General features: G+C 40.6%; 1 protein-coding gene and 1 long non-coding RNA gene across 3 annotated transcripts in view; one reads left to right on the top strand and one right to left on the bottom strand.

Moving 5' to 3' along the window:
• Window positions 1–2,813: 2,813 nt before the first annotated feature.
• Window positions 2,814–10,133, bottom strand: LOC134299344 (uncharacterized). Its single transcript, XR_010006532.1, has 3 exons — window positions 10,028–10,133; window positions 4,536–4,578; window positions 2,814–3,026 (listed from the first exon to the last, which is right to left on the bottom strand). It is a non-coding gene; the product is annotated as an uncharacterized LOC134299344 (long non-coding RNA).
• A 405-nt stretch (window positions 10,134–10,538) lies between these two features.
• Window positions 10,539–24,905, top strand: part of kiaa0930 (KIAA0930 ortholog) — a 59,143-nt gene continuing 44,776 nt past the window's right edge. The window contains exon 1 of one of the 2 annotated variants that reach the window (XM_008111392.3): window positions 10,539–10,844. In XM_008111392.3, the coding sequence (XP_008109599.1) occupies window positions 10,688–10,844 (157 nt within the window). In that variant the 5' untranslated portion in view covers window positions 10,539–10,687. The remainder of the gene's footprint in view (window positions 10,845–24,905) is intronic. The other variant, XM_003221409.4, reaches the window with a different exon arrangement.

Here is a 24,905-nt window from a genome sequence, read left to right as displayed (position 1 = left end):
CAAACCCCAACAGTATGCAAAGTTGGCCATGTTGGGTATGTGTCGCAGGCTTGGTCCAGATCCATCATCAATTGGGTTCACAGTGCCAGTACTTAAAGTTGGTCATGTTCGATGTGCATACCAAGGATGTTCCAGATCCATTGCTGGTTGGGTTCACAGTGCTCTCTGGATGTGGATGAACTATAACACCCAACAGGGTGAAAGGAAAATTTTGTGTGATAGGAAAATTCCACCAGCAACAATACTTTGCTGGCGTTGAATGGATTGGAAGGAGCCAGCCTTCTGTACTGTGATGAGTCAAAGCGCAGTTTTTTAAAATCACAATAATCGTAATAATCATGTGTGATGAGGAAAGTATACATGCCATCTCAATACAGTATTCACTCAGTCCTAAAAAACATGGGATGCATACTGATATAAACAATTATATCCCAATGTGATAAAGTCCCCAGTTTTGTTAGAGCATGTAAAATCAGTTGGTGAGTGTATTAACTGAAAATGCAAAGCATGAAGCTGATTGGTTGGGCTACATCTGGGAAGCTAATTGTGTCTGGGAGTTTTGGCAACGGTTACATATACAGTAGAGTCTCACTTATCCAACACTCACTTATCCAACGTTCTGGATTATCCAACACGTTTTTGAAATCAATGTTTTCAATACATCGTGATATTTTGGTGCTAAATTTGTAAATACAGTAATTACTACATAGCATTACTGCGTATTGAACTACTTTTTCTGTCAAATTTGTTGTATAACATGATGTTTTGGTGCTTAATTTGTAAAATCATAACCTAATTTGATGTTTAATAGGCTTTTCCTTAATCCCTCCTTATTATCCAACATATTTGCTTATCCAACATTCTGCCGGCCCGTTTATGTTGGATAAGTGAGACTCTACTGTAGTTTTCTGTGCAGGAGCTTACCAAGTGAGGTTTGCTCCTGGGCTGCTGGAAGACGACTATTTACATGGACACCTAAAGACTATTTGAATCTCTCTTAAAGGACACTGTTTGAGTCAATGCGACTGTTCATATGACTGCATATATGTTGCTCTGTATTTTAAAGAGTAAACCTCTTGTTCTTTACTGATCATCTGCATGGCATATCTTTTCTCTGACAAGACAGTGTGTGGACTGGCCAAACGTGAACTATACACGATTTTCATTCTGCCACAAGTTTATTATCTGGGCCACATGGAACTAATGCATCAGAACTTTTAAACACTCCTCATTGTAAAAGAACAGGCTCCAGATATTGCTCTGCAATGAAATAGCCTCCTTGTAGTACTACTTGGCAGCAAGGAGTTCAAAGGAAGAACTAATACTAACTGTTGTATGACTATTTTTAAAAAATGTGGCCGCTGTGAAGCATTTCAGTTTGGAAAGAAGGAGGTTAAGTGGGCAGGATTACTGATGAATGGACCCTAGAGTCAGTGAGCAAATGTAACAGCAGCATCTTTTGTCAAAAAAGTGGCAGTTAAATGACCCCAAATAGCTGGAGAAAAGTGTATTCTACATCTGTATCTCAAAGGGAAAAAGAACTGATTTTCTGAGCTTGATAAGATAGAGGAAGGAGCTATCTTTCAGCTTTGAAAGGCTTATCTTTGGAGCTCTAGGCTGTCTTTAAATATTTATTTAAAGTTGGGGGGAAGAGAGAAACGAGTAAAAGCAAAGCAAAGCTCAGGAAAGTGAAATTTCTCGACTTTAATTACCAGCACCCCCCAAGTCAGCTATGTTGGAAAATAATGGGAAATGTTGGCATAGTGACAGCCCAGCAAATAATTGGGGTGGAGAGAGAGGGAGAAAATGAGAGACCTTTACACATGTGCAATATAACCACTTTCTCTTTGCTGCCTGCCTCTCCATATATTTTCCTATAGTATAAAAGTCTGCCTGCCTGCCTGCCTGCCAACCCCCGTTTTAATTGTAAAAGCTCATAACATTTCTTAAATCTTTAAGGGTCACTGTGAAGGCACATTTTCTTTCAAGGGAGAAGTAGCACCTTTGGATGATGTGAGCTGATATTTTATTAGAATAATTTTATTTATTATTTATCCTGCTTTTTCACTCCCCAGAGTAGTTCTCAAAGGGCTGGCAACACTAAAAGAGCAATCCATTATTAAGCAGTTATAACAATTAAATACCAAAAAGTGGCAACAGCATGGGAAATAATTAAAATACCACCCAGAAGAATTCTTTGGGAAAGAGCTTCATTACTGTGCTGTGTTTTTTTCCATTTGAAATGAGAGTAGGGATAGGATGTCTGGGAGGAAGTGCTCTGTTAAAGCATCCCAGATATGAGCCACATACACCCGTATGTAGCAATAGACAGCACTTTGAATTGTGCTTGACAACCAGTGGATAACAAGCTCATATAGCCATGTTTCTAAGAACACCTGTAGTTGCTATGTTCTGGAGTTTTTTGAAGGAATATATAAGAAAGTAGGACAGTAGGACCAGCCTTGATGCAACAAAGGCATAAGTCACAAGGTTATGGTCAACTTCCCCTTCCTCAGATTTAAATCAGGAAAATGGCATAAGGGAGGGGGGACGGGACACTTCTTGTCACATTAAAATCTAGCTCTACTATACTCTGCCCCTGGTTCTGTTTCTCTCCCCTGTTTTTAACTTCTTTTTAAACAGCCTGCAGAAAATTCTCTATACATTTCTAACCATTTCTTCTAGCTGTGCTCACCTTAAAGACGCTATGCTGAACTTTTCTGTTCAAATATAGTCTTGTCACAAGACATTTCAAGGCAGCCACGTCAGCCATGAAATAAAAAAACAAAGAAAGTAATAATCCAAAACCCACCTGGAAGTAATACCTTTATTTAGCCAATCCAAAAGCACATCATTCTAGTTTTTGAAGTTGCATTGGTTTCTTCACCAGGTAAAATGTGCAGGAGCATGAGTGTGATGTTGTGATCACAGCATCTATATTTTAATTTGTGTTACCGGTAGTATAGGAAGTCGTATAGAGCTCACTTTGCATCTCCACGTAGTGTGATAGCTTGTGTCCATTGTGGCTGGTGGGGGTCAGAAGAGGTGGATGTTAAAAACCATTTAACAAGGGCCCCTGCCACACAACTGTATAAAATCCATATTGAACTAGATTACATAGTGGATTATCTGCCTTGATATTTTGGGTTATATGGCTGTGTGGAAGGGCCCTAAAGTGAAGAGCAATCTGCTATTTTGGCTCCAATTTACTGTGTCCCCTCACAGTTCAGTACTGTGCTGAGAGAAAAGGTATGTGCCCCCCACTACCCCTTATAACCCTCCTTCATCCTCATCTACTGATTAGATCCACTACTTTTTCTAATATACAGTTTGGTCACAGAGCTTTCATTAGCATTGTTCTTCCTAACCTCTCATTTTAGAGAAATATGATAGATTTGTCCTGAAGCTTTATATAATCTTTATAGCTTTTCCAGCTCTTTTAAGAAAATGATTGGGAAAGGCCATTGCAGATAGATTAAACACGGATTAAACCAAAATATGGCTAAAACCCAGCTAGCATACTAAAAACTATTTTAAACATTAAGTAAACTAAAATTGGTGATATTTTATTGACATGCATCACAATGGACAACAAAAGGTTTATCCAACCGGGCATGTATCCAAATAGGTTGACTGGTAAATCTATGTTTTAGCTCTTCAAAGGCTTTTTGGCATTCAGGGGTCCACATCAGTTTTGCCCCAGGTGACTTTATTTTTTTGGTCTCTCCTCTACCCTTGGTCTTTAATAAGCCTGTTAAGGGGAAAGCGAATTTTGCAAAGTCTGTAATGAACTGCCTATAGAAGTTAGCAAACCCTAGGAACCTCTGAAGCTGCTTTTGGGTCCTAGGGGGCCACTGGGAAGCGGATGACTTCAGGATACAATTAATACTGTTTTACACATTTAGAAACTGATACAGTGCACAAGCCATACAAGTTACACAAGAAATATCATTTAACACATTTATTAAAGAATTTAGTTATGACATAGTTTGGGGTACAGTTGCTGCTGGGTCCTTGCTGAGCCTCCAGCAGCTTTGACATTGTGGAACTTTAAAAGATTGTGGGCCGCAGGCCGTACGTTGTGTAGGCCTGCATTAGACCATCTCTATGAGGTTCCCAGATCATCTGAAATTGACTGATTGGCTCTAGCAAATCTAGCATGACCTGGGCATTACAAATGCACAGAAGATGGGATGTTTTTATGTATGCACTTAAGATGCAGATCAAACTTTAGGCATCTGCCCACTCCTTCCTCCTGAACAGTTCCAGGTGCTGGGTTTTTGTTTGTAAACCTGCTATGATTCACTTGTCAGAAATGATCTCTTTCTAGAAGCCCTGTTGACTAATCTCCACTGATCAAGAGCAATCTTACCTACACAAACACACATACCAGCATGAAGTACAAAGGCATACAGGACAAAAGGGAAGGCTTACCACATGCTGTCCCCTTTCCATTTACATTTCTGCTTAGAAGTTATATTCATTCAGTTCCTTATAAATTAATGGCACATTACAAAGAACATAGTTTCTCTTACCAGAAAGCAAAACAAACCCCTGCCAAGAATTCAAAGTGCCTTCCTATAAATAAAATGAAGTATGATTAGAAGCTGTTCTTTAAGGTAGGATTTCTTGCAGCTACAGCCTTGACCTATAGAGTTAACTAAAACAAAAGCCCACCTTTCTTCTCGCTCTCCCCCCCCCCCCCCCCCCAATATAGCTGCAGCAGGAAAACCCTTCCAGGCATACAGAAATAAACAAAAATAAATATGAACTATGTATGTACAGCATTTTCCTTTTAAAATGTTGACAATTCAATATTGAATTACAATTACAGTATCTTTAGGCCATTTAGCATTGGACGCCCCCCCCCCCCCCAATATACTCTCTCGACCATCCAGATTATGCAGGTATGCCTCTTGCCTTCATATTTACAATCCTAACTTGCTTGGGAGCAGGTTGTTTTATGGACCAGCTAAACTTACACAATCCTAGCTCGGGGCTCCTGTGGTTAAAAATGGCTAGGCTGGCATGCAAAAGACGAGGGTCTCTGCTGTGAAAGCCCCCAAACTGTACGACTCTGTATGCAAAGCATGATTGAGGTTTTTGCATAATCAGGTAATGAAGATCAAGTTTGTGCAATAGGAGAATGGGGCAGAAGAACCATGAGTAATTCTTGGCAGGCTGTGCTTAAGCAAAAGCTAATGTTTGAGCACTGGATTGTATATGCAGAGGCCAGTTTGAATCTTTTAGGCTGGATCTACACTGCCTTATATATCAAAATCTGATCCTAGATTATCTGACAGTGTAGACTCATATAATCCAGTTCAAAGCAGAAAATCTGGGATCTGATCTTGGGATATTGGGCAGTGTAGATCCAGTCTTATGGAAATCTTTTAGTCACGATGGCTAATCCCTCTCTGAACAAATCATACCAAGAAAACCCACCTTTGGATTGCCATAGATCAAAACCAACTTGAAGGCACACAACACCAAAGTTGTGTCATCGGTTCCCAATTCTGGGCCCCCAAATGTCATTCAAAAATTCCCAAATGTGTGTTGAGCCTGCTTGATTTGGAAAAGACCACAAAAGCCATCCAGTGTAACCTGCTGCCATGCAGGAATACATAATCCAAGCACTTCTGACAGATGGCCATCCAGCCTCTGCTTTAAAATCTCCAGAGAATGAGACTCTACAATCCTTTGCTATCAGGCCTGCAGTCCCCCAACCTGTGGGAACCAAAGATGGGAAATCACTCACCTCAGGCCACTATAGTCTCTTATTTGTTGTTATTTGATTATAGTTTGGAATTCTTTGATGCCAGGGGATTGAAGCTGAGACCACGCTGTGGCCCTCTTGACTTCTCTGTGTTAGAGAGACATGATACATGGAACACAGCTAAAGAGATTTAGCTTAAGAACCAGGAAATCCCTTGTTAATATCTCATTTCTATAATAAGCTTGCTTAGAATGGAAAACTGCCCCAGTCACTCTCTTCCACCCAAAAGTGCTGGCGTTCCTTTCCGTGTCGCTGAAAGAATTACCAAGGCAATGAGTCAGGAAGCACTTTCAAACTCTGTGTGCAGTTTTTAATTATTATCACCACTTATTCCACAAAGCTATGCTGCCTGCATTTGGAAATATTATCTTTTCTAGGCAGGAAATTAATTTCTATTCCTCATTTTTGTGTAATAAGCTAACCAGATGCACCTGGTTACCTTGGTGCATATAAATCTGACAGTTGCTTCTAAACAATAGTGAAGATTAAATTAAACACGGACCAGAAGCCAACATCTTTCCAGCTATTTGCTGTAGAAACACACTAGAACAGACCAGCAATATTATATTTATATGCTTGTTTATTTATTTAGAATATTTCTACCCCACCATTTAGCCACAAAGGCTTTCAGAGCGACTTGCACATTGTTAAATTGACAGTCCTTTGCCCTCAGCCTTATACTCTTAATACATATAGGAAAGTGGGGAAGGAGATTGGTAGCCATTGGAACACAAAAAGGGCGTTTTATCTGCTCTGGGTCTAAGCTTATAATGATTACAGTTATAATGAGTCTTAGGAGGAAACAATAAGTGGGCCAATTTAATTAGTGTAATATGGTCTGAAAATTCACATGGAGGAGGAGAAAAAAGAGGAGAAAATGTGACATCGCTTTTAAGACTAACTGTTTATTTTCACTTGAACTTTCAGGGATCTAAACCCACTTCATCTGATGCAGTACACAGTGGCAATAAAAGGCCTCCAGTATAAAGCATATCTATATAATTTTGTAATAGAGTATAATAGGATCCAGAAAGGTGCGAATCATGGCCCGAATTTTTCAAAGAGTTGTGCAAAGCAATATAGATCCTTCAGGTCTTTACATTTCACAGGTACTTATAGTGACAAAGTTTCTGGCAAAGTTGCTGACTATCAAGTAGCTCCATTATGTCATAGGGCATGTTTCCTTAAAAAGTCCACCTAGAAAAAATGCTAATTTTGTAAGCATGCAAACCTTTTCTTTATTCTAAAAACTTTCAGGAGTGGATTGTTTTTAAAGAAAGAGCTTTAATGTCTTAAACCTGCTGATAGACTTTATAAGCAAGCTGGCACTGCCCTCCCCCCTGATGTGCCACGAAACGTTGCTGCCAATTACGAGAGAAATAAGGTTGAAGACTGTGAAAGCCATCCACTGCACAGCTATCAGCCTACTCCCAGTAGACTTAAATCAAGAAAAAGTTTCATGAGAACCACCACTCCTCTAAATGTTCTTCCAGCAACAGCTCTTGCTGCCTTACAGGGAAAACAAGCTGATCCTTAATCTATCTAAAAGACAGAAGTGTGCCTTTCACCTTAGGAACAGACAAGCATCTTGAGCTCTGAGGATTACCTGGGAAGGAATCCCACTGGAGCATTGCAGCAAACCAAAATACTTGGGAGTTACCAAGTGCTCTGACCTACAAGAAGCACTGCTTGAATATCAAGCAAAAAGTGATCATAGGTGAGCTATAAATCCTAGCAACTACAACGCTCAAATGTCAAGGTCGATTTTCCCCAAACTCCATCAGTGTTCACATTTGGGCAAATTGAGTATTGGTGCCAAGTTTGGTCTAGATCAGTGGTTCTCAACCTGTGAGTCCCCAAATGTTTTTGGCCTACAACTCCCAGAAATCTCAGCCACTTTACCAGCTGTTAGGATTTCTGGGAGTTGAAGGCCAAAACATCTGGGGACCCCAGGTTGAGAACCACTGGTCTAGATCCATCTTTGTTTGAGTCCACAGTGCTTTCTGTATGTTGGTGAACTACAACTCCAAAACTCAAGATCAATGCCCACCCAAGCCTTCCAGTATTTTCTGTTGGTCATAGGAGTTCTGTGTGCCAAGTTTGGTTCAATTCCATCGTTGGTGGAGTTCAGAATGCTCTTTGATTGCAGGTGAACTACAACTCCCAGATGACACAATCAACCCCCACCAGTATTCAAATTTGAGCGTATCGGGTATTTGTGTCAAATTTGGTCCAGTGAATGAAAATACATCCTGCATAACAGATATTCCATTATGATTCACAACAGTAGCAAAATTACAGTTATGAAGTTGCAATGAAAATAATGGTTTATGTAAGTTAGGGGGTCACCACAACATGAGGAACTATATTAAAGGTTTGCAGCATTAGGAAAGCTGAGAATCACTGACATATGGTAAATGAACACTTTTCCTCTGGGCAGATTTCTGTCTTTCCTTCCATTTGTATTGGTCGCACTTCTCCTGATTACTTGATATTAATTCAGGGCTCCTCCCAACCCAATGTGACCTTAATTGAATCTGTTGCACTTTATCTATTTCTGAATTTGCAACTCATAATGTGCACTTTGCTTATCCACTTTTGCAACCTCATTGTTTTAATTTGATGTCTTATTACTATGTTTCTGTTTTTTTTTCCCCCTTTGGTCATTGTGTATATATTATTACTGGTTTTTGTTACTGTATTTTGATGTTTTGTATTTTGTTATTGTTTTGTATCTGATTTTGCTGTAAGCCGCCCCGAGTCCCCTTCGGGGGAGATGGAGGCGGGATATAAATAAACTTATTTATTTAATAATTTATTTATTATTTATTTCCATAATTTCTATCCCGCCCTTCTCACCTGACGGGATTCAGGATGGCTTACAAAACTGGCAGAATTCAATGCCAATACACAACAATACAAAAGAATAAAACATAAGCAGTTAAAAACAGATTTAAAACAATACAAAATACTCGAGCCATTTATCTACAGAACCTTGTACATGGCTTGTTCTTGGCCTTGCAGCTCTTGTGATGTCTGTGGTGGAGAATCCATTGGCCTGTAGAGCCCAGTTTAGGTGGTCCAGTTCACCTTGTAAGGCAGTGGTTCTCAGCCTGTGGGTCCCCAGATGTTTTGGCCTTCAACTCCCAGAAATCCTAACAGCTGGTAAACGGGCTGGGATTTCTGGAAGTTGTAGGCCAAAACACCTGGGAACCCACATGCTGAGAACCACTCTTGTAAGAGACTCTTTATTAGAGGTTGGGACGGGGATCCGCAATCAGGAAGGCGCTGGGCTCTGCCTTTTTTTTCCAGGAGCAACCAGAGTTGCTTCTGGAGTGAGAGAATTGGCTGTCTGCAAGGACGTTACCCAGGGGTCGCCCAGATGTTTTTGATGTTTTACCATCCTTGTGGGAGGCTTCTCTCATGTCTCCGCATGGAGCTGGAGCTGATAGAGGGAGCTTTTTTTTCATGTCAAGAGCAACCGGAGTTGCTTCTGGAGTAAGAGAATTGGCCGTCTGCAAGGACGTTACCCAGGGGACACCCGGATGTTTTGATGTTTTTACCATCCTTGTGGGAGGCTTCTCTCATGTCCCCGCATGGAGCTGGAGCTGATAGAGGGAGCTCATCCGCGCTCTCCCCGGGTGGGATTCGAACCCGGCAGCTTTCAGGTCTGATGGGGCCCCGGTGGTGAAGTGCGTTAAAGCGCTGAGCTGCTGAACTTGCAGACCGAATGGTCCCAGGTTCAAACCCGGGGAGCGGAGTTTGAAATTCTTTGAACACCTTCCATGATAGTGGTTCAAATGCAGCTATGAGAAGATATCAATGTGCACATATATATATGCACAAGGCATCCTCCAATGTAGTAGTGACACGAGAATAAACTTGTTTAGCATTAGATATATGTCAAAGGTCATTATCCATGTGAAATCAGGTGGCTCAGTGTGTTAAAGCAATAAGCTGCTGAACTTGCAGGCCGAAAGGTCCCAGGTTCAAACCCGGGGAGCGGAGTGAGCGCCCACTGTTAGCTCCAGCTTCTGCCAACCTAGCAGTTCGAAAACATGCCAATGTGAGTAGATCAATAGGTACCGCTCCGGCGGGAAGGTAAGGGCGCTCCATGCAGTCATGCCGGCCACATGCCCTTGGAGGTGTCTACGGACAACGCCGGCTCTTCGGCTTAGAAATGGAGATGAGCACCAACCCCCAGAGTCAGACATGACGGGACTTAACGTCAGGGGAAACCTTTACCTTTACCTAGCTTTCAGGTCAGCAACCCAACCTTCAAGTCACGAGGCTTTTATCCCCTGGGCCACCGGAGGCTCCTGGGCTCTGCCTAATGTCAAGACCTCAAGCCAGCAGGTTGGGTGGGGCGGGGCGAAGGGGCGGCGCGCGCGCGTGTGTGCACTCAGGGGGCCAAGCCCAGTCCCTGCCTGTTGGGCGCGAGCGCGTCTCCTGATTGGCCGGGTGCGCGCGTGCACTCAGGGAACCTAGCCCCGTCCCTGCCTGTTGGGCGCGAGCGCGTCTCCTGATTGGCCGGGTGCGCGCGTGCACTCAGGGAACCTAGCCCCGTCCCTGCCTGTTGGGCGCGAGCGCGGCTCCTGATTGGCCGGGTGCGCGCGTGCACTCAGGGAACCTAGCCCCGTCCCTGCCTGTTGGGCGCGAGCGCGGCTCCTGATTGGCCGGGTGCGCGCGCGCACTCAGGGAGCCTAGCCCCGCCCCTGTCTGCCGGGCGCGAGCGCGGCTCCCGATTGGCCGGCGCGCGGGGGCCGGTTGCCTCTTGAAGCCGCCTCTCGCAGCTGTGTTGCAGGAAGTGGCAGAAGGAGGGAGCAGGGGATTCCTGCAGCATCGTCGGCATCCCTCCGGGCTCTGCCTCCGTGGGCCGCCTGAGATGAGACCATCCTCGGGGGGGTGGGCATGGCATCCTTCCGGACTTTCGCCCAGGCGGGGCCCAGGGACGGTGAAGAGGACGGCATTGGCGTCGGCGAGCTGGACCGCTCGCTCCAGCAGATGCTGCGGGCCATAGCCGAGGAGAGGAGCCGCCTCAGCATCCGCCACGAGATCAGCGGCCTTGGTGAGGGGACGAGAAGGGGAAAGGGTAGGGGAGCAGCAGCAGCCTGGGCGGCCTGAGCGCCTCAGCGTGGGCCCTCCTGCCGCCCCCCAAAGCAGGTCGGTTGCATTGCGGGCCTGAACTCGGCCCCAGAATGTCAAGCCCCTTCTAATCAAGAAGCCAATCTGGCGCCACTTCCAAGCCACTTCCTCTATTATTCCCTTCCACAGGCCCTCTGCACTTGCTCAAGGGCACACACTTCTTGGACTCCTTTACAAAGAGAAGAGGGACCTTTTATGGCATCTCGTCCCCCAAGCCTGCTGCTTCTCCTCACCTCCCATCCTTATAATATAATTTGTATGTTATATATTACATGTAACATTGCTAATAATATTGCAGTATAATTTATTTATTTATTTCTGATATTTCTACCCCGCCCTGCTCCCCGAGGGGACTCAGGGCAGCTTACACAACTGGCAGGATCACTACCAGTATATCATAATACAATAAAATAATACAACCATTAAAATAGTTAAATAACATAGTAAAATACAATCTATAAAAGATTTAACACAGTATAATGGTATAATACAGTATGGTTATATAGAATACTAATACTGTGCTATTTTAATAATATAATATATATACAGTAGAGTCTCACTTATCTAAGACTCGCTTATCCAAGATTCTGGATTATCCAGTGCATTTTTGTAGTCAATGTTTTCAATATATCGTGATATTTTGGTGCTAAATTCGTAAATACAGTAATTACAACATAACATTACTGCGTATTGAACTACTTTTTCTGTCAAATTTGTTGTCTAACATGATGTTTTGGTGCTTAATTTGTAAAATCATAACCTAATTTGATGTTTAATAGGCTTTTCCTTGATCCCTCCTTATTATCCAACATATACGCTTATCCAAAGTTCTACCGGCCCGTTTAGCTTGGATAAGTGAGACTCTACTGTATTACAATATATAGATATAGTATTTATTTATTTATTACTACAATACAGTAGAGTCTCACTTATCCAACATAAACGGGCCGGCAGAATGTTGGATAAGCCCACAGGATGCTAAAACATTTGGGAGTCCCCTGGGCAACATCCTTGCAGATGGCAGATTCTCTCACACCAGAAGCGACTTGCAGTTTCTCAAGTGGCTCCTGACACGAGAGAAAAAAAAAAATCTCAACCCCAAAGGGGGATTTGGAGCGGCTTCCAAATTGGCAATAATTCAAAGCCACAATAAAACATAAACTTACATTACAATATGCATTTATGAACTAACAATCATAAAAACCACAACATATCAATACTTTAAATAAACTGTTAAAAGCCTAACACAAAGACACAAAATCATGATCCAAGAGCCATTCCAATCATGTTACCATAGCTGCGTATTGCACTGTACTACTCTCCAAATGCTTGGTTTCATAGCCAGGTTTTAACAGGTTTTGGGAGGAAACTGATCTAATTTCATTGGGAAGGGAATTCCAAAGCCAAGAAGCCACCACGGAGAAGGCTCTGTACCTCATCCCCACCAGTACTAGTATTGTGCTATGCTTATATTAGATATTATATATACATATAATATTGATAATGTTATAATGTAATACAATACAATACTACTAATAATGCAATATATATATATATAATATAGTAATACTAATATATTAAATATAATTACTACTGGTAATATATAAGAATATAGAATGATATACTGTTTTATGATTGTATATTTGTATATTTTAAATTTTAATGTTTTTGATTGTGAGTTGCTTTGAGTCTCTGTAAGGAGAGATAAAGCGGGATATAAATAAAATAATAATAATTTTGATATCCTGCTTTATCTCCCCCAAAGGGTACTTGATGTAAAAATGTTGGCACAACATTACAAATACATAAATATTAAAACAGAATTAAATGTAAACTGCATTAAAATGTTCACAGTTAAAACCATTCAAATGTATCTGATGCATGTTCAAAGCTAAAAACCACAGCACCCCCTGAATTGATTTTTTTTTAAAATGCCAACAGTTATTGACATTTGTTCCGCAGACTAGATTTGAATCAACTGTTTCCAGCATGACTACTTGCTAAATGGTGCAATTAAAATTATTATTATTATTATTTATTACCTCTTCTTGTGGCTTGGTTACAGCATAATTAAAACACATAAACATTGTAAAAATTCTAGGAATACACTTATTATTATTATTATGTTTATTTATATCCTGCTTTTTCTTTCATATGGAGACTGAGGGCACTACCAGGCCCCTTCCACACAGCTGAATAAAATCCCATGTTATCTGCTTTGAGCTGGGATATATGGCAGTGTGGACTCGAATAACCCAGTTCAAAGCAAATATTGTGGGGTTTTCTGCCTTGATATTGTGGGTTATACGGCTGTGTGGAAGGGCCCCCTGACAGGCTCTATATTCTAGGATCTGATCCCAGGTTTTCTGTTTATCCCAGACTATCTAGTAGTGGGGACTCATATAATCCAGTTTAATGCAGAAAACCTGGGATCAGATCCTGGGATATAGTACCTGTCTGGACGGGCCCTCAAAGCAGCTTACAACTAAAAGCATTGCAATACAACTTGAAATTTATTATTATTATTATTATTATTATTATATTTATTATATTTATTTAGACCCTTCTTTATCTCCCCAAAGGGGGGACACAAAGCGGCTTGACATCAAGGCATTAATATACAATTTAAAATATACAAAAATGCAAACATGAGAATAGAATTAAACATAAGCAGCACTGAAAAAATGTACAGATATACAAGTATTAAAATAGCAATGAACATCATTAAAAGTATATAAAATCACAGCAGCCACTGACAATCTTCTTTAAAAGCCTGTCTGAATAAAATAAATATATTAAATATATTAAGTCATAAATATATTAAAATGCATTTCTATAAAAATACGGATCAAAATATACAGAACATTCCCTTTGATCTTCCAGACTAACTAAATCATAATAGCTGTCATCCCTTTGTTTTTAATCTGCAGTCTTCCACCTCTTCATAAAGGTGTATTGACTTGGCAAGTGCCAGGCATTATGCTTTAGGGCTAGCTAAGCCAGGTTCTATCCTTTTGAGCAGGTTACCTGAGGTTGCTGGGTGGTGAATTGCTCTTAGGCCTGATGTTAAGATAGTCACACAAGTCTAGGCTCATTTTAACCTATGGATGCTATATTCCTATGCTTTCCCTGTATGTGGATGAACCTATAGTCTTAGAGATGGCTAAGGAAGAAGCAAAGTTTCATGTTAATCTTGAGGCTTTCCCCTGGATAGAGAGAGTGTAATCTTCCTAGCTCCAGGATGCATTTAAACATAGTCAGGGTGGTGATGGTTTTGTTTCCTTCCAGTCTGTCTTTGTCTCAGGAAGGGGTCGTGTAGGTGTGTCTGATCTAGTCAACATTTCATTGAGATGGAAGGAGATAGCCATGCAACAGGGAAGGGCCCTGTTGGATGGCTTATTAAAAAGTGCTGCAGCATTTCACTTGAATCCATACAGACTGATTTTTACTCTTTCTCCCATATTGCTTTTACTTATGCTCACTCAAATTGCCAGGATTTTCATTCAAATTCTTTTTTCTTCATTGCCTATCTGCCTTGTTTTGACTGGAGGCCGTAACATGCGGTGCGTGGACCCTATTGTTAGACTCACCCGAGCGCATAGGGCAGTTTGTGTGTTGGGCCTGCTTGACAGCTCATGTCACATAGGCACAACCCATTGCCAGCTGTGAAGCAATGTGAGATTGCAGTATTGGACTTCTTTTCTCTGAGAGAAACAAAAACAAAGCCATACCTTCATGCAGAATGAACAATAAAGGCTGGTGTGCATTTTAGAGTCAGGAAAGACAATGTAAACAAAAGGTAGTTTTCTTCCATTCATTTCCAACCTCAAAATGACAGTAGGCCTCTGTTCAGCAAACCGGACTCTGTTACTTTGTCATGATGTTGGCCCAAGACTTGTTGCACATGCTGAGGGTGTATGGTCTAATCTCAAGGTAATTCGTTTAAGATCTTAAAATCTTAATCTCTTTCCTGTTGCTTCCTGTGTTCTTTAAATAAATTACTATCTCATACAGACATACTTTTCCAAATCCTGTGAATAATTTGTTTAAAAAAACCTTTTATTCTCATTTGAAGGATTATCATGGAAATTGGGAATGGGGTGGTGGGGTTATTTTGTAACTGGGGGTTAAAATGTTCATAATCTTTAGATTTAAATGGCAATTGTTAAAATTAGATAAAAGACGAGTAAAGAACTGGAAGAGAAGGTAGAAAGGACAATATGGGAAGACATGACTACCAGCTCTGGTGTCGGATGACAAGCGTGGGTTGTTTTCTGTTATAGAGGATATATGAAATTTTAAAAACTTTAGAAAATAATAGTACTTGAGAGGAAGATATAGATGCCATACGTATAAGAAATTATTACTTCTCTTCCCTCTCAATTCCCCTTTCTTAGTGACATAATGTAACTACTGCTACCCTCATCCTCTTTTTAGTTCTTCTTTTTTCTTTGTTGGAAAAATCTTTTTGAAATGCTGAATAAAGACTTATGGAAAAAATATTAGTAATGCTAGATAAGCTTTCCTTAAAAGGCTAGTAGAATTCTAGTCAATTCTACTTAAAGTTGGCCCTGGAAAGGTATGGTGAGGCCACACTGCAACCTGTATTCACCCTATGCTTGCCACATTTTTGGGTGAATATCCATGGTATGTATGTTTGTGGTGTCTTCAATAGAACAGACGTTGATATTACTTTCTCAAGGTTGGAAGTTTAAAAACCGCTAGCATGGCCAAGCAGTCTGGCTATATATTATGACTTCTGTGGTGGATATGCTCCCAGAATTCATGTGGATATGCAAAATGGTGAATGATAGCAAACTCTTTGGAAATGGAGGTCTTCTGGTCCAAAAATATCATATAATCACGGAAAGACCTAGAAAGTGTCTAGGGAGAATATATTTTATAAGATGTGAATGACTGAAGTTGTGCATAAAGGACCTGTGGATGTGAGTTATACAGTACTCATACTATCTTTTTAATATAGATAAATCAGCATATATTTAATTCTTAACAATTAGGTTAACAATATTTTTTGTTATTTTATAGACCTTTCAGTCCTAATTAGAAAACACATGGTTATTACGTCATTTGATCATCTTTTTAAAAAGCTTTTCCCCACCACCAACTGTACCCCATCTGAATCAGTCTCTCACTTGCATTGAATCAGTGACTTCATCTACTAAGGTCTGCATTGCATTGCAAAGCTGCCTTTGTTAAATGGATCCTCATGATTTGCTATGCCTTTTTCAAACTGTTTCTCATTTTAGGAACTCCTTTTGAAAATAGTAAAACTAGTCAGCTTCAGCAAATGTGTGTGGCTTCATCCGTTTCTTAAGAAACATGTTGTGAAATAACTGCCAAGGAAACCAGTAAGAATAACTGGGATTCTAAATGCAATATTAGTTTATGTTGAAATGACTCAGCTTAGATACTCTTTTTCCCTCTAGTTTAAGGGTGGAAATTTTCCAGTGCAAGAATGTATGTGACTACTTCTGTAAAATATTTGTAGATGTTTTGTTTAATGTTAATGTTAATCTGCAAGTCCTTTCTTATGTATGGTGACTCTAAGGTGACCTTGTCATGGGACTTTCTTGGCGAGATTTGTTCTTGAGGATTGCCTTCCTCTATGACTGAGAGAGAGTGACTTGCCCAGGGTCTCTCAATGGGCTTTCATAGCCCAGTGGAGATTCGAATCTGCAGTCATACTCCAAGGCTCAGTATGCATGTTTGAAATGAAACAACCAGGTCATGTAAATCTTGCAAAGTAAACAAGGACATTTGAGCTTGCTAGAGACCACTTGAGAGCGTCTTCTAAAAGATATCCAGGAATGGGGTTTTTCTTTTTATCAGTTTCCACTTTTCATATGGTTTCTTATCCCTTTTCCCCTTTTCCCTGTGATTCTGCTCATGCACACTCAGGGATTCACAAGGCAGCTGCTGTTTACTTTGTTGAAGGTAGGCATGCATACAACAACTGTAGATTCAATTGAAGTAGAATCCTACCTCACAACCTCCAAGAATGCCTGCCATAGATGTGGATGAAACGTCAGGAAAGAATACTTCAGGATTATGCCCGGAAAACACACAACAACCCTAGAATCCTACCCTTTCCCAGCTGATGCCTTATGGCAGGAGTTCCCAAACTAAGGCCTGTGGGACGGATGTGGCCCTCCAAGGTCATTTACCTGGCCCCAGCCCTCAGTTTTAGACTTAGGTTCGCCCAAAGTCTGAAATGACTTGAAGGCATACAACAACAATAATTCTAATTACCATATATACTCGAGTATAAGCCGACCCGAATATAAGCCGAGGCACCTAATTTTACCATAAAAACTGGGAAAACTTATTGACTTGAGTATAAGACGAGGGTGGGAAATGCAGCAGCTATGGGTCAATTTCAAAAATAAATAGATACTAATAAAATTGCATTATTTGAGGCATCAGTAGGTTAAATGTTTTTGAGTATTTATATAAAACTGTAATTTAAGATAATAAGACTTTAATAAGATAAGACTGTCCAACTCTGAATACCTATATACTCAAGTATAAGCCGACCTGAATAGAAGCCGGCCAGGACCCTCACTCGAGTATAAGCCGAGGGGAGCTTTTTCAGCCCTAAAAAAGGGCTGAAAAACTAGGCTTATACTCTAGTATATACAGTAACTTGATTATCTCATTGGCCAGAAGCGGGCACATGCTTCCCATTGAAATCCTGATAGGTTTATCATCTAACATCTATGGCAGGCATCCTCAGAGGTTGTGAGGTATGGATAAACTAAGTAAGGAAAGGAAAGAATATATATCTGTGTAGAGTCCAGGGTGTGGCAAGAGTCCTTTGTCACTGGGAAGCTAGCATTAATGTTTCAGTTAATCACCCTAATTAGCATTGGAAAGGTTTTTGTCTCTTGCCTGGGGGCATCCTTTGTTCAGTCATTAGCTGTGCCCTCAGAGTGTTGGTTCCCATCTACTGTTTTGATTTTAAAGTTTTGTAATACTGGTAGCCAGGATTTTGTTCATTTTCATGGTTTCTTCCTTTCTGTTGAAATTGTCCACATGCTTGTGGATTTCAATGGCTTCTCTGTGTAGTCTGACATGATTGTTGTTGGAGTGATCCAGCATTTCTGTGTTCTCAAATAATATACTGTGTCCAGGATGGTTCATCAAGTGCTCTGCTATGGCTGATTTCTCTGGTTGAATTAGTCTGCAGTGCCTTTCATGTTCTTTGACTCTTGTTTGGGTGCTGCGTTTGGTGGTCCCTATGTATACTTGTCCACAGCTGCATGGTATCCGGTAGACTCCTGCAGAGGAGAGAGGATCCCTCTTGTCCTTCGCTGACCGTAGCATTTGTTGGATTTTCTTTGTGGGTCTGTAGATAGTTTGTAGGTTGTGCTTCTTCATCAGTTTGCCTATGCGGTCAGTGGTTCCCTTGATGTATGGTAAGAACACCTTTCCTCTGGGTGGATCTTTGTCTTGACTCTCATGGCTTGTTCTTGGCCTTGCAGCTCTTCTGATGTCTGTGGTGGAGTATCCATTGGCCTGTAGAGCCCAGTTTAGGTGGTTTAGTTCATCTTGGAGGAGGTGAGGTTCACAGATTCTTTGTGCACGGTCTGTCAGGGCTTTGATTGTGCTCCTTTTTTGATTTGGGTGATGGTTGGAGTTTTTATGAAGGTATCTATCTGTGTGCGTAGGTTTTCTGTAAACTGTGTGGCCCAATTGTTGATTGGGTTTGCGGATGACCAGAACATCTGGAAATGGCAGTTTTCCTTCCTTTTCTTTTTCCATGGTGAAATGGATTTTTGGGTGGATGCTGTTAAGATGGTCCAGGAACTTGCTGAGTTCTTCCTCTCCATGGCTCCAAATTGTGAAGGTGTCATCTATGTATCTGAACTAAACAGTTGGCTTTTTTGGTGCTGTTTCTAGGGCCTGTTTTTCAAAGTATTCCATATAGAAATTTGCTACCCCTGGGCTGAGAGGGCTCCCCATGGCCACTCCATCCTTCTGTTCATAGAATCCAGTGTCCCACTGAAAGTAGCTAGTGGTGAGGCAGTGGTGAAACAGGGCTGTGATGTCTTCTGGGAAGTTTTGTTTGATTAGTGTGAGGGTGTCAGTTACTGGGACTTTGGTAAATAGGGACACCACATCGAAGCTGATCAGGATGTCCTTGGTGCTTAGATTGAGGCTGCTGATCTTTTCTATCTTTTAGCAAATTTCTAAATTCCAAGCTTGGCTTCATAGTAAAAATAAATGCAGCGCCCCAAACAAGAATCAAAGAACATGAAAGGCACTGCAGACTAATTCAACCAGAGAAATCAGCCATAACAGAGCACTTGACGAACCATTCTGGACACAGTATATTATTTGAGAACACAGAAATGCTGGATCACTCCAACAACAATCATGTCAGACTACACAGAGAAGCCATTGAAATCCACAAGCATGTGGACAATTTCAACAGAAAGGAAGAAACCATGAAAATGAACAAAATCCTGGCTACCAGTATTACAAAACTCTAAAATCAAAACAGTAGATGGGAACCAACACTCTGAGGGCACAGCTAATGACTGAACAAAGGATGCCCCCAGGCAAGAGACAAAAACCTTTCCAATGCTAATTAGGGTGATTAACTGAAACATTAATGCTAGCTTCCCAGTGACAAAGGACTCTTGCCACACCCTGGACTCTACACAGATATATATTCTTTCCTTTCCTTACTTAGTTTATCCATACCTCACAACCTCTGAGGATGCCTGCCATAGATGTGGGCGAAATGTCAGGAGAGAATACTTCTGGAACATGGCCACACAGCCCGAAAGGCATACAACAACCGTCTAAATTTCATACTCTTGGTCCAGATTTTCTCCCATTGTTTGTCTGCCTACATTTTCACTTGCTCTTCGTATTTTATCAGCCGTTTACATAATTTTGTCTCATGTTAGTACATTGTTTCAGCATCTGGAACTTTCATATGCCTCTTGGGTACAAATTGACATTTTTCTTTTGTGATCTCAGTGCTACATGATTTTTGCTTGTCTGCGGGTTAAACTGCTGAGCTGCTGAACTTGCTGACCAAAAGGTTGGTGGTTTGAATCTGGAGAGTGGCGTGAGCTCCCGCTCTTAGCCCTAACTTCTGACAACCTAGCAGTTCGAAAACATGCAAATGTGAGTAGATCAATAGGTACCACTCTGGCAGGAAGGTAACGGCGCTCCATGCAGTCATGCTGGCCACATGATCTTGGAGGTGTCTTTGGACAACGCTGGCTCTTTGGCTTAGAAATGGAGATGAGCACCAACCCCCAGAGTTGGACATGACTAGACTTAATGACAGGGGAAACCTTTACCTAAGAACTTGCTTGGGCATTCTTATGTCCTGCATGCTTCTGAGAGCCCCACATCCTAGAAAGACTTCCACCTTCTTAATTTTTAATTGATTTTAATTGATTAAAAAGCAACTGAATAAAATTATTTGGACCTTAATGAATATTTCACACAGATTTTTAATTAAGGTAAATCTACTATTTGGTTAATTACAGCAATGTTTGAATTTCTGTGTTCAGCCAAACTATACAAAGGAACTTTGCATTTCACCGAAAGGAAAGATGGGATCAAAAGCTTTTATGTGTAGGTTTGGTGGTAGATTTCTTGCAAAATCAAGGGGAGGAGTTGGGAAGGAAAAGATTCCCATGTTGCCTCTAGTGGCTTTGAGTCTTTTTATTTTAAGAGGAATGTGAGCAGGATGTTAATAGTGGTTTCTCCTGGCATGTTGATAGATTTCTGTCTAAAAGCCCCTGGTGGCAGAATGGTGGCATAAAAGCATGCTGTGTCTCTTTCTACAGTCTGGAGCGAGCGACATGCTTTTAAATCACGTTGCTCCGCAGACACAATGATGTCACTCGAGGTCTGGGCTGCACGCTGGGCGCTGGCTTTGTCATGGGTATTCATATTCTGCCTAGAACTATAATGAGACATTTCCAGATCTCAGTTTCCCCCTTCCCTTTTCTTGTTTGCTCAGATAATGTCAGAACCATTGGTGATAGTTTCAACCTTCTCCTTTTTTATTTAAATCAAATCTTAGGAATATGCACAGTTAGCCTTTTTTGGTCTCTGGCACATGTAAAAAATGAGTGTGTCAACTAGTCGCATGGATCAGCCTTTAGATGTTTTCAGAACACTAATATCAAAAAGACATATGTATCACTTGATATAAACATAATAAATGAGAATGTTTTTTTAATTTACTTATTCATATTGTCTTCCCTCCTCCCCCTTTCTCTATGAGGTTTATTAATGTCATGTTGTTTCATCCTCACGGCCCTTCCATGAGATCTTCTACTGTGTTTCCCCAAAAATAAGGCAGTGTCTTATATTAATTTTTGCTCCCAAAGATGCACTAGGTCTTATTTTCAGGGGATGTCTATTTTTCTTATTTTTCAATTTATTGTTGAACAAAAAAAAAGAACATTTATTATATACTGTACAGTAGTTGTCATCACAAACCAGCATATCCAGACAACCTGTGAATCTTTTCAAGAATTTCTTGTTACTACCATGTACAACAATCAATGGTACATACATTTATCGATCCTGCATGCTCAGGTGTTCTGTTTGGTGGGCATGCTTCCAAACAAAAACTTTGCTAGGTTTTACTTTTGGGGGAGGCTTTATATTTAGCAATTCAGTAAAACCTCTACTAGGTCTTATTTTCAGGGGATGTCTTATTTTCAGGGAAACAGGGTAGGTTGATTAGTTCAGTTGATTTCATGGGTTCAGCATATGAACTCCATGGCTGATCAGAAATTCAAATCTAGTGGCCCTTTCACATTGAACGATTTCAGTACAGTGATACTTTGACTTAAGAGTTTAATTTGTTCGTTTGAGCTCTTAACTCAAATTACTCTTATCTGAAAGCAGATTTACCCGTTGAAATGCTATTAATCCGTTCATTGACATTCTATGTGAAAAAGAAATATAGATTACACCTGAATTCCAGGAGCTAGTGACATATTTGGGTATTTGTGTATGCGTGCTTCTGTTGCTGCTCTTTTTGTTGGCTGAATATTGTTGGAAATTGGATCCTCCTCTCAATGATTTTATCTTACATAGGCCCCTTCTACACGGTCATATAAAATCCAGATTTGCTTTGAACTGGATTATATGGCTATGTAGATTTATATAATCCAGGTCAAATCAAATAATGTGGATTATCTGCTTTGATAATCTGGATTATGTGGCAGGGTGAAGGGGACTAGGACTGAAGGCTCAGTTTGCGTGGGGATGGGACGGGTGTGCATGGATTGGTGGCATAGTCTGTCTTCATTGTTCTTTTTTTTAAACCCCTTTTTTGCTTGACTTGCTTCTATTTGGCCTCATTATGAGGCATATTATTGGGTTAAAATTAAACTAGACATGGACCTTGGAGTATCCGTCCTTAAACAAATTATGTTCATGTATGTGTGATTTCTCCCTTTTAAAAGCAGTAATATGTTATTCAGAGCTTGCTTTTTAATTCAAAAAATTCAAGATGGCTTGCAGTAGCAACTGTGAAAAAGAATTCTTCAAAAATAAATGCATGAAGCAAAACCTCAACCAGCTATTATTCACCAACCTATATATCTGCTTAAAAACCAAATGCTCCATTGGAAAACAAAGTACTATACAATGTTCTGCAAGATAGGCAGCAATCCTGATGAATGACCAGTGGTGTGCATGCCCTGAGAGAGGGTCCATGTGAAGGAACAAACAGGGGGATGAGAGAAAGGTGTGGTTCTCCAGCTCATGTTGCACTACAATTCCCAATAACTCTCCTAGAGTCCTTCTGCAAAGCCATATAACCCAGAATATCAAGGCAGTATCTGCTTTGAACTGTCTTATCTGAGTCGACACTGACATATAGCCCAGTTCAAAGCAGATAATGTAGGATTTTATACAACTGTGTGGAAGGGCCCCTAGTGACTGCCTTTGAAGGATGTTTGGAAACTTCCACTGACCCAAATAGCTGTGGCCAGATTGTTAACAAGGAACACATAACTCTCTTGTTGCAAATGCTCTGCTGTCTGCCAGCTTGTTTCTGGGCACAATTCAAAGTGATGGTTATGCCCTATATAGCTATGGATCAAATACAGATTATTTGGCAGACGTATCTCCTGGCATGAACCTGTCTGGGACCCAAAATTATCAGGAGAGGCCCTTTTCTCAGTCCCGCCTCCATCTCAAGCACGGTTTCTGAGGACACAAGAAAAGACCTTCTCAGCAGTTGCCTCTAGGCTGGATCTCTCTTCCTGGGAAGGATAGAATGCCCCCACTCTTTTGTCCTTCTGGTGGGGCACTTATTTTTTTAGAATGATTTTTAAGGCAAAATGCTTTTAAAGAACAGCCCAGAGTGTGTGCATTGGTATGGTGAACAGTTTAAAACAATTTATTTTAAGTTTTAATTGTATTTTAATTGAATTATTTTAAGAATTCTACAACTTTACTATACATATTTGTGTATAAGTTGACCTCATGGATAAGTAGGGTTTTGGGACCATAATTATGGATTTGGATATGACCCATGGGTAAGACAAGAAACATTTTGTAAAGAGGGAAAAGTGCCTGTAACGGGGCCACAGACCCCGCCCACCACTATATTTATATTTATGGGTATACGGTAATTCCATTTTGACATATACCTCTAAATCAATCCTATTGATTTCTTAATTGTCCGTTGCTTTGTGTCCCAATCTTGGGGGGAAAGCAGGGCATAAATATAACAGCAGCAGCAGCCAGCCAGTGACAACCTTCAGAGCTTCACAAACCTGTGCTGAAGGGGCAGAAGATTGCAACAGGTTACTTTTAAAAACCAAAATGACAATAAATAAATAAATACTTCAAAAAATCCCTAAGCTTCTGGTAGTAAGTATATAGTTGGTGGGACATTTGAATCAAATTTCTCAACCCTCAATCTTACTTTTATACTAGCTCAGGCGTATTTTGGTCCAATATTGTATATGTCAAATAGTTTCATGGTGGCACCAGCATTTTTTGGCAGAGATGTCAAAAGACCTTGTGAAACTATCACTCCCATGATTTCATAGCATTGAGCCAAAGCAGTTAAAGTGGTGTCAAGCTGCATTCATTCTACACTATTGATGCACTCTATGCTACTGGGTCATTAAAGTACATATATCACATAAAATACATTTATTGTTAACTGATGTCAGGTTGACTTCAGATTATGGTCACCTTATGAATGAGAGACCTTCAAGTAACCCTATCATTAACTACCAGGTCCTACAGTCTCAGGACCTTGGCTTCCTTGATTAAGTCTATCCATACATAAATACATACAATTACTGTAGTGTATTATATGCATTATCTACATCTCATTCCTAGGGTCACCATAAGCATAAGGAGTAGGAAGGGCTTCAAGAAGGAGGAGGGACAGGACTCTTCCATGTCTATATATGGAGTTCTCAAGGATTCTCCAGGCTATCTGTAATAAGTCTACTTGCAATGTTATTATATACATTGGTTGAAATTTCTATCCAAGAATGTTTATGTTGTGAAAGGAATTAAAAGGACACTTTGAACAGGATACTATGTAGTTTTGAGTGAAGAAATGAGAGATCTGTTCATGAGACTATTCAGTTTTCTACTCTATACAAACCATTTTTGTTTCCCCCGCTAGATAGGAGCAAAGCTTGCTTCACAATTGATTTGGTAGCTTGTTGTCTAGCTTGGAGACAGTTGCAAAGATTTCTCCTGAAGTTCCTTCAACATTAATTTAACCTGACTTTGAAATGCTATGCTGGCAGTGTGTTTGCTTGGTTGGAGGCGAGTGATAATTATCTCCATTCCTCCTTCCAGGACTTCTCATATGAGGCAATCATTCTTCATGAATGTGTTTCTTTGTGAAAGAATGTGTGTCCTATGCATTTGCATTCATAAAAGTTCAAACAACTCAGTTGAGCCATATACAATTATTATTTACCCAGGGGTGGGAATTATA

Source organism: Anolis carolinensis, chromosome 5 (assembly GCF_035594765.1).
Source record: "Anolis carolinensis isolate JA03-04 chromosome 5, rAnoCar3.1.pri, whole genome shotgun sequence".
In the NCBI taxonomy this organism is placed as follows: domain Eukaryota; kingdom Metazoa; phylum Chordata; class Lepidosauria; order Squamata; family Dactyloidae; genus Anolis; species Anolis carolinensis.
Note: the sequence above shows the minus strand (reverse complement) of the source record. Positions and strands in the feature narration are given on the sequence as shown.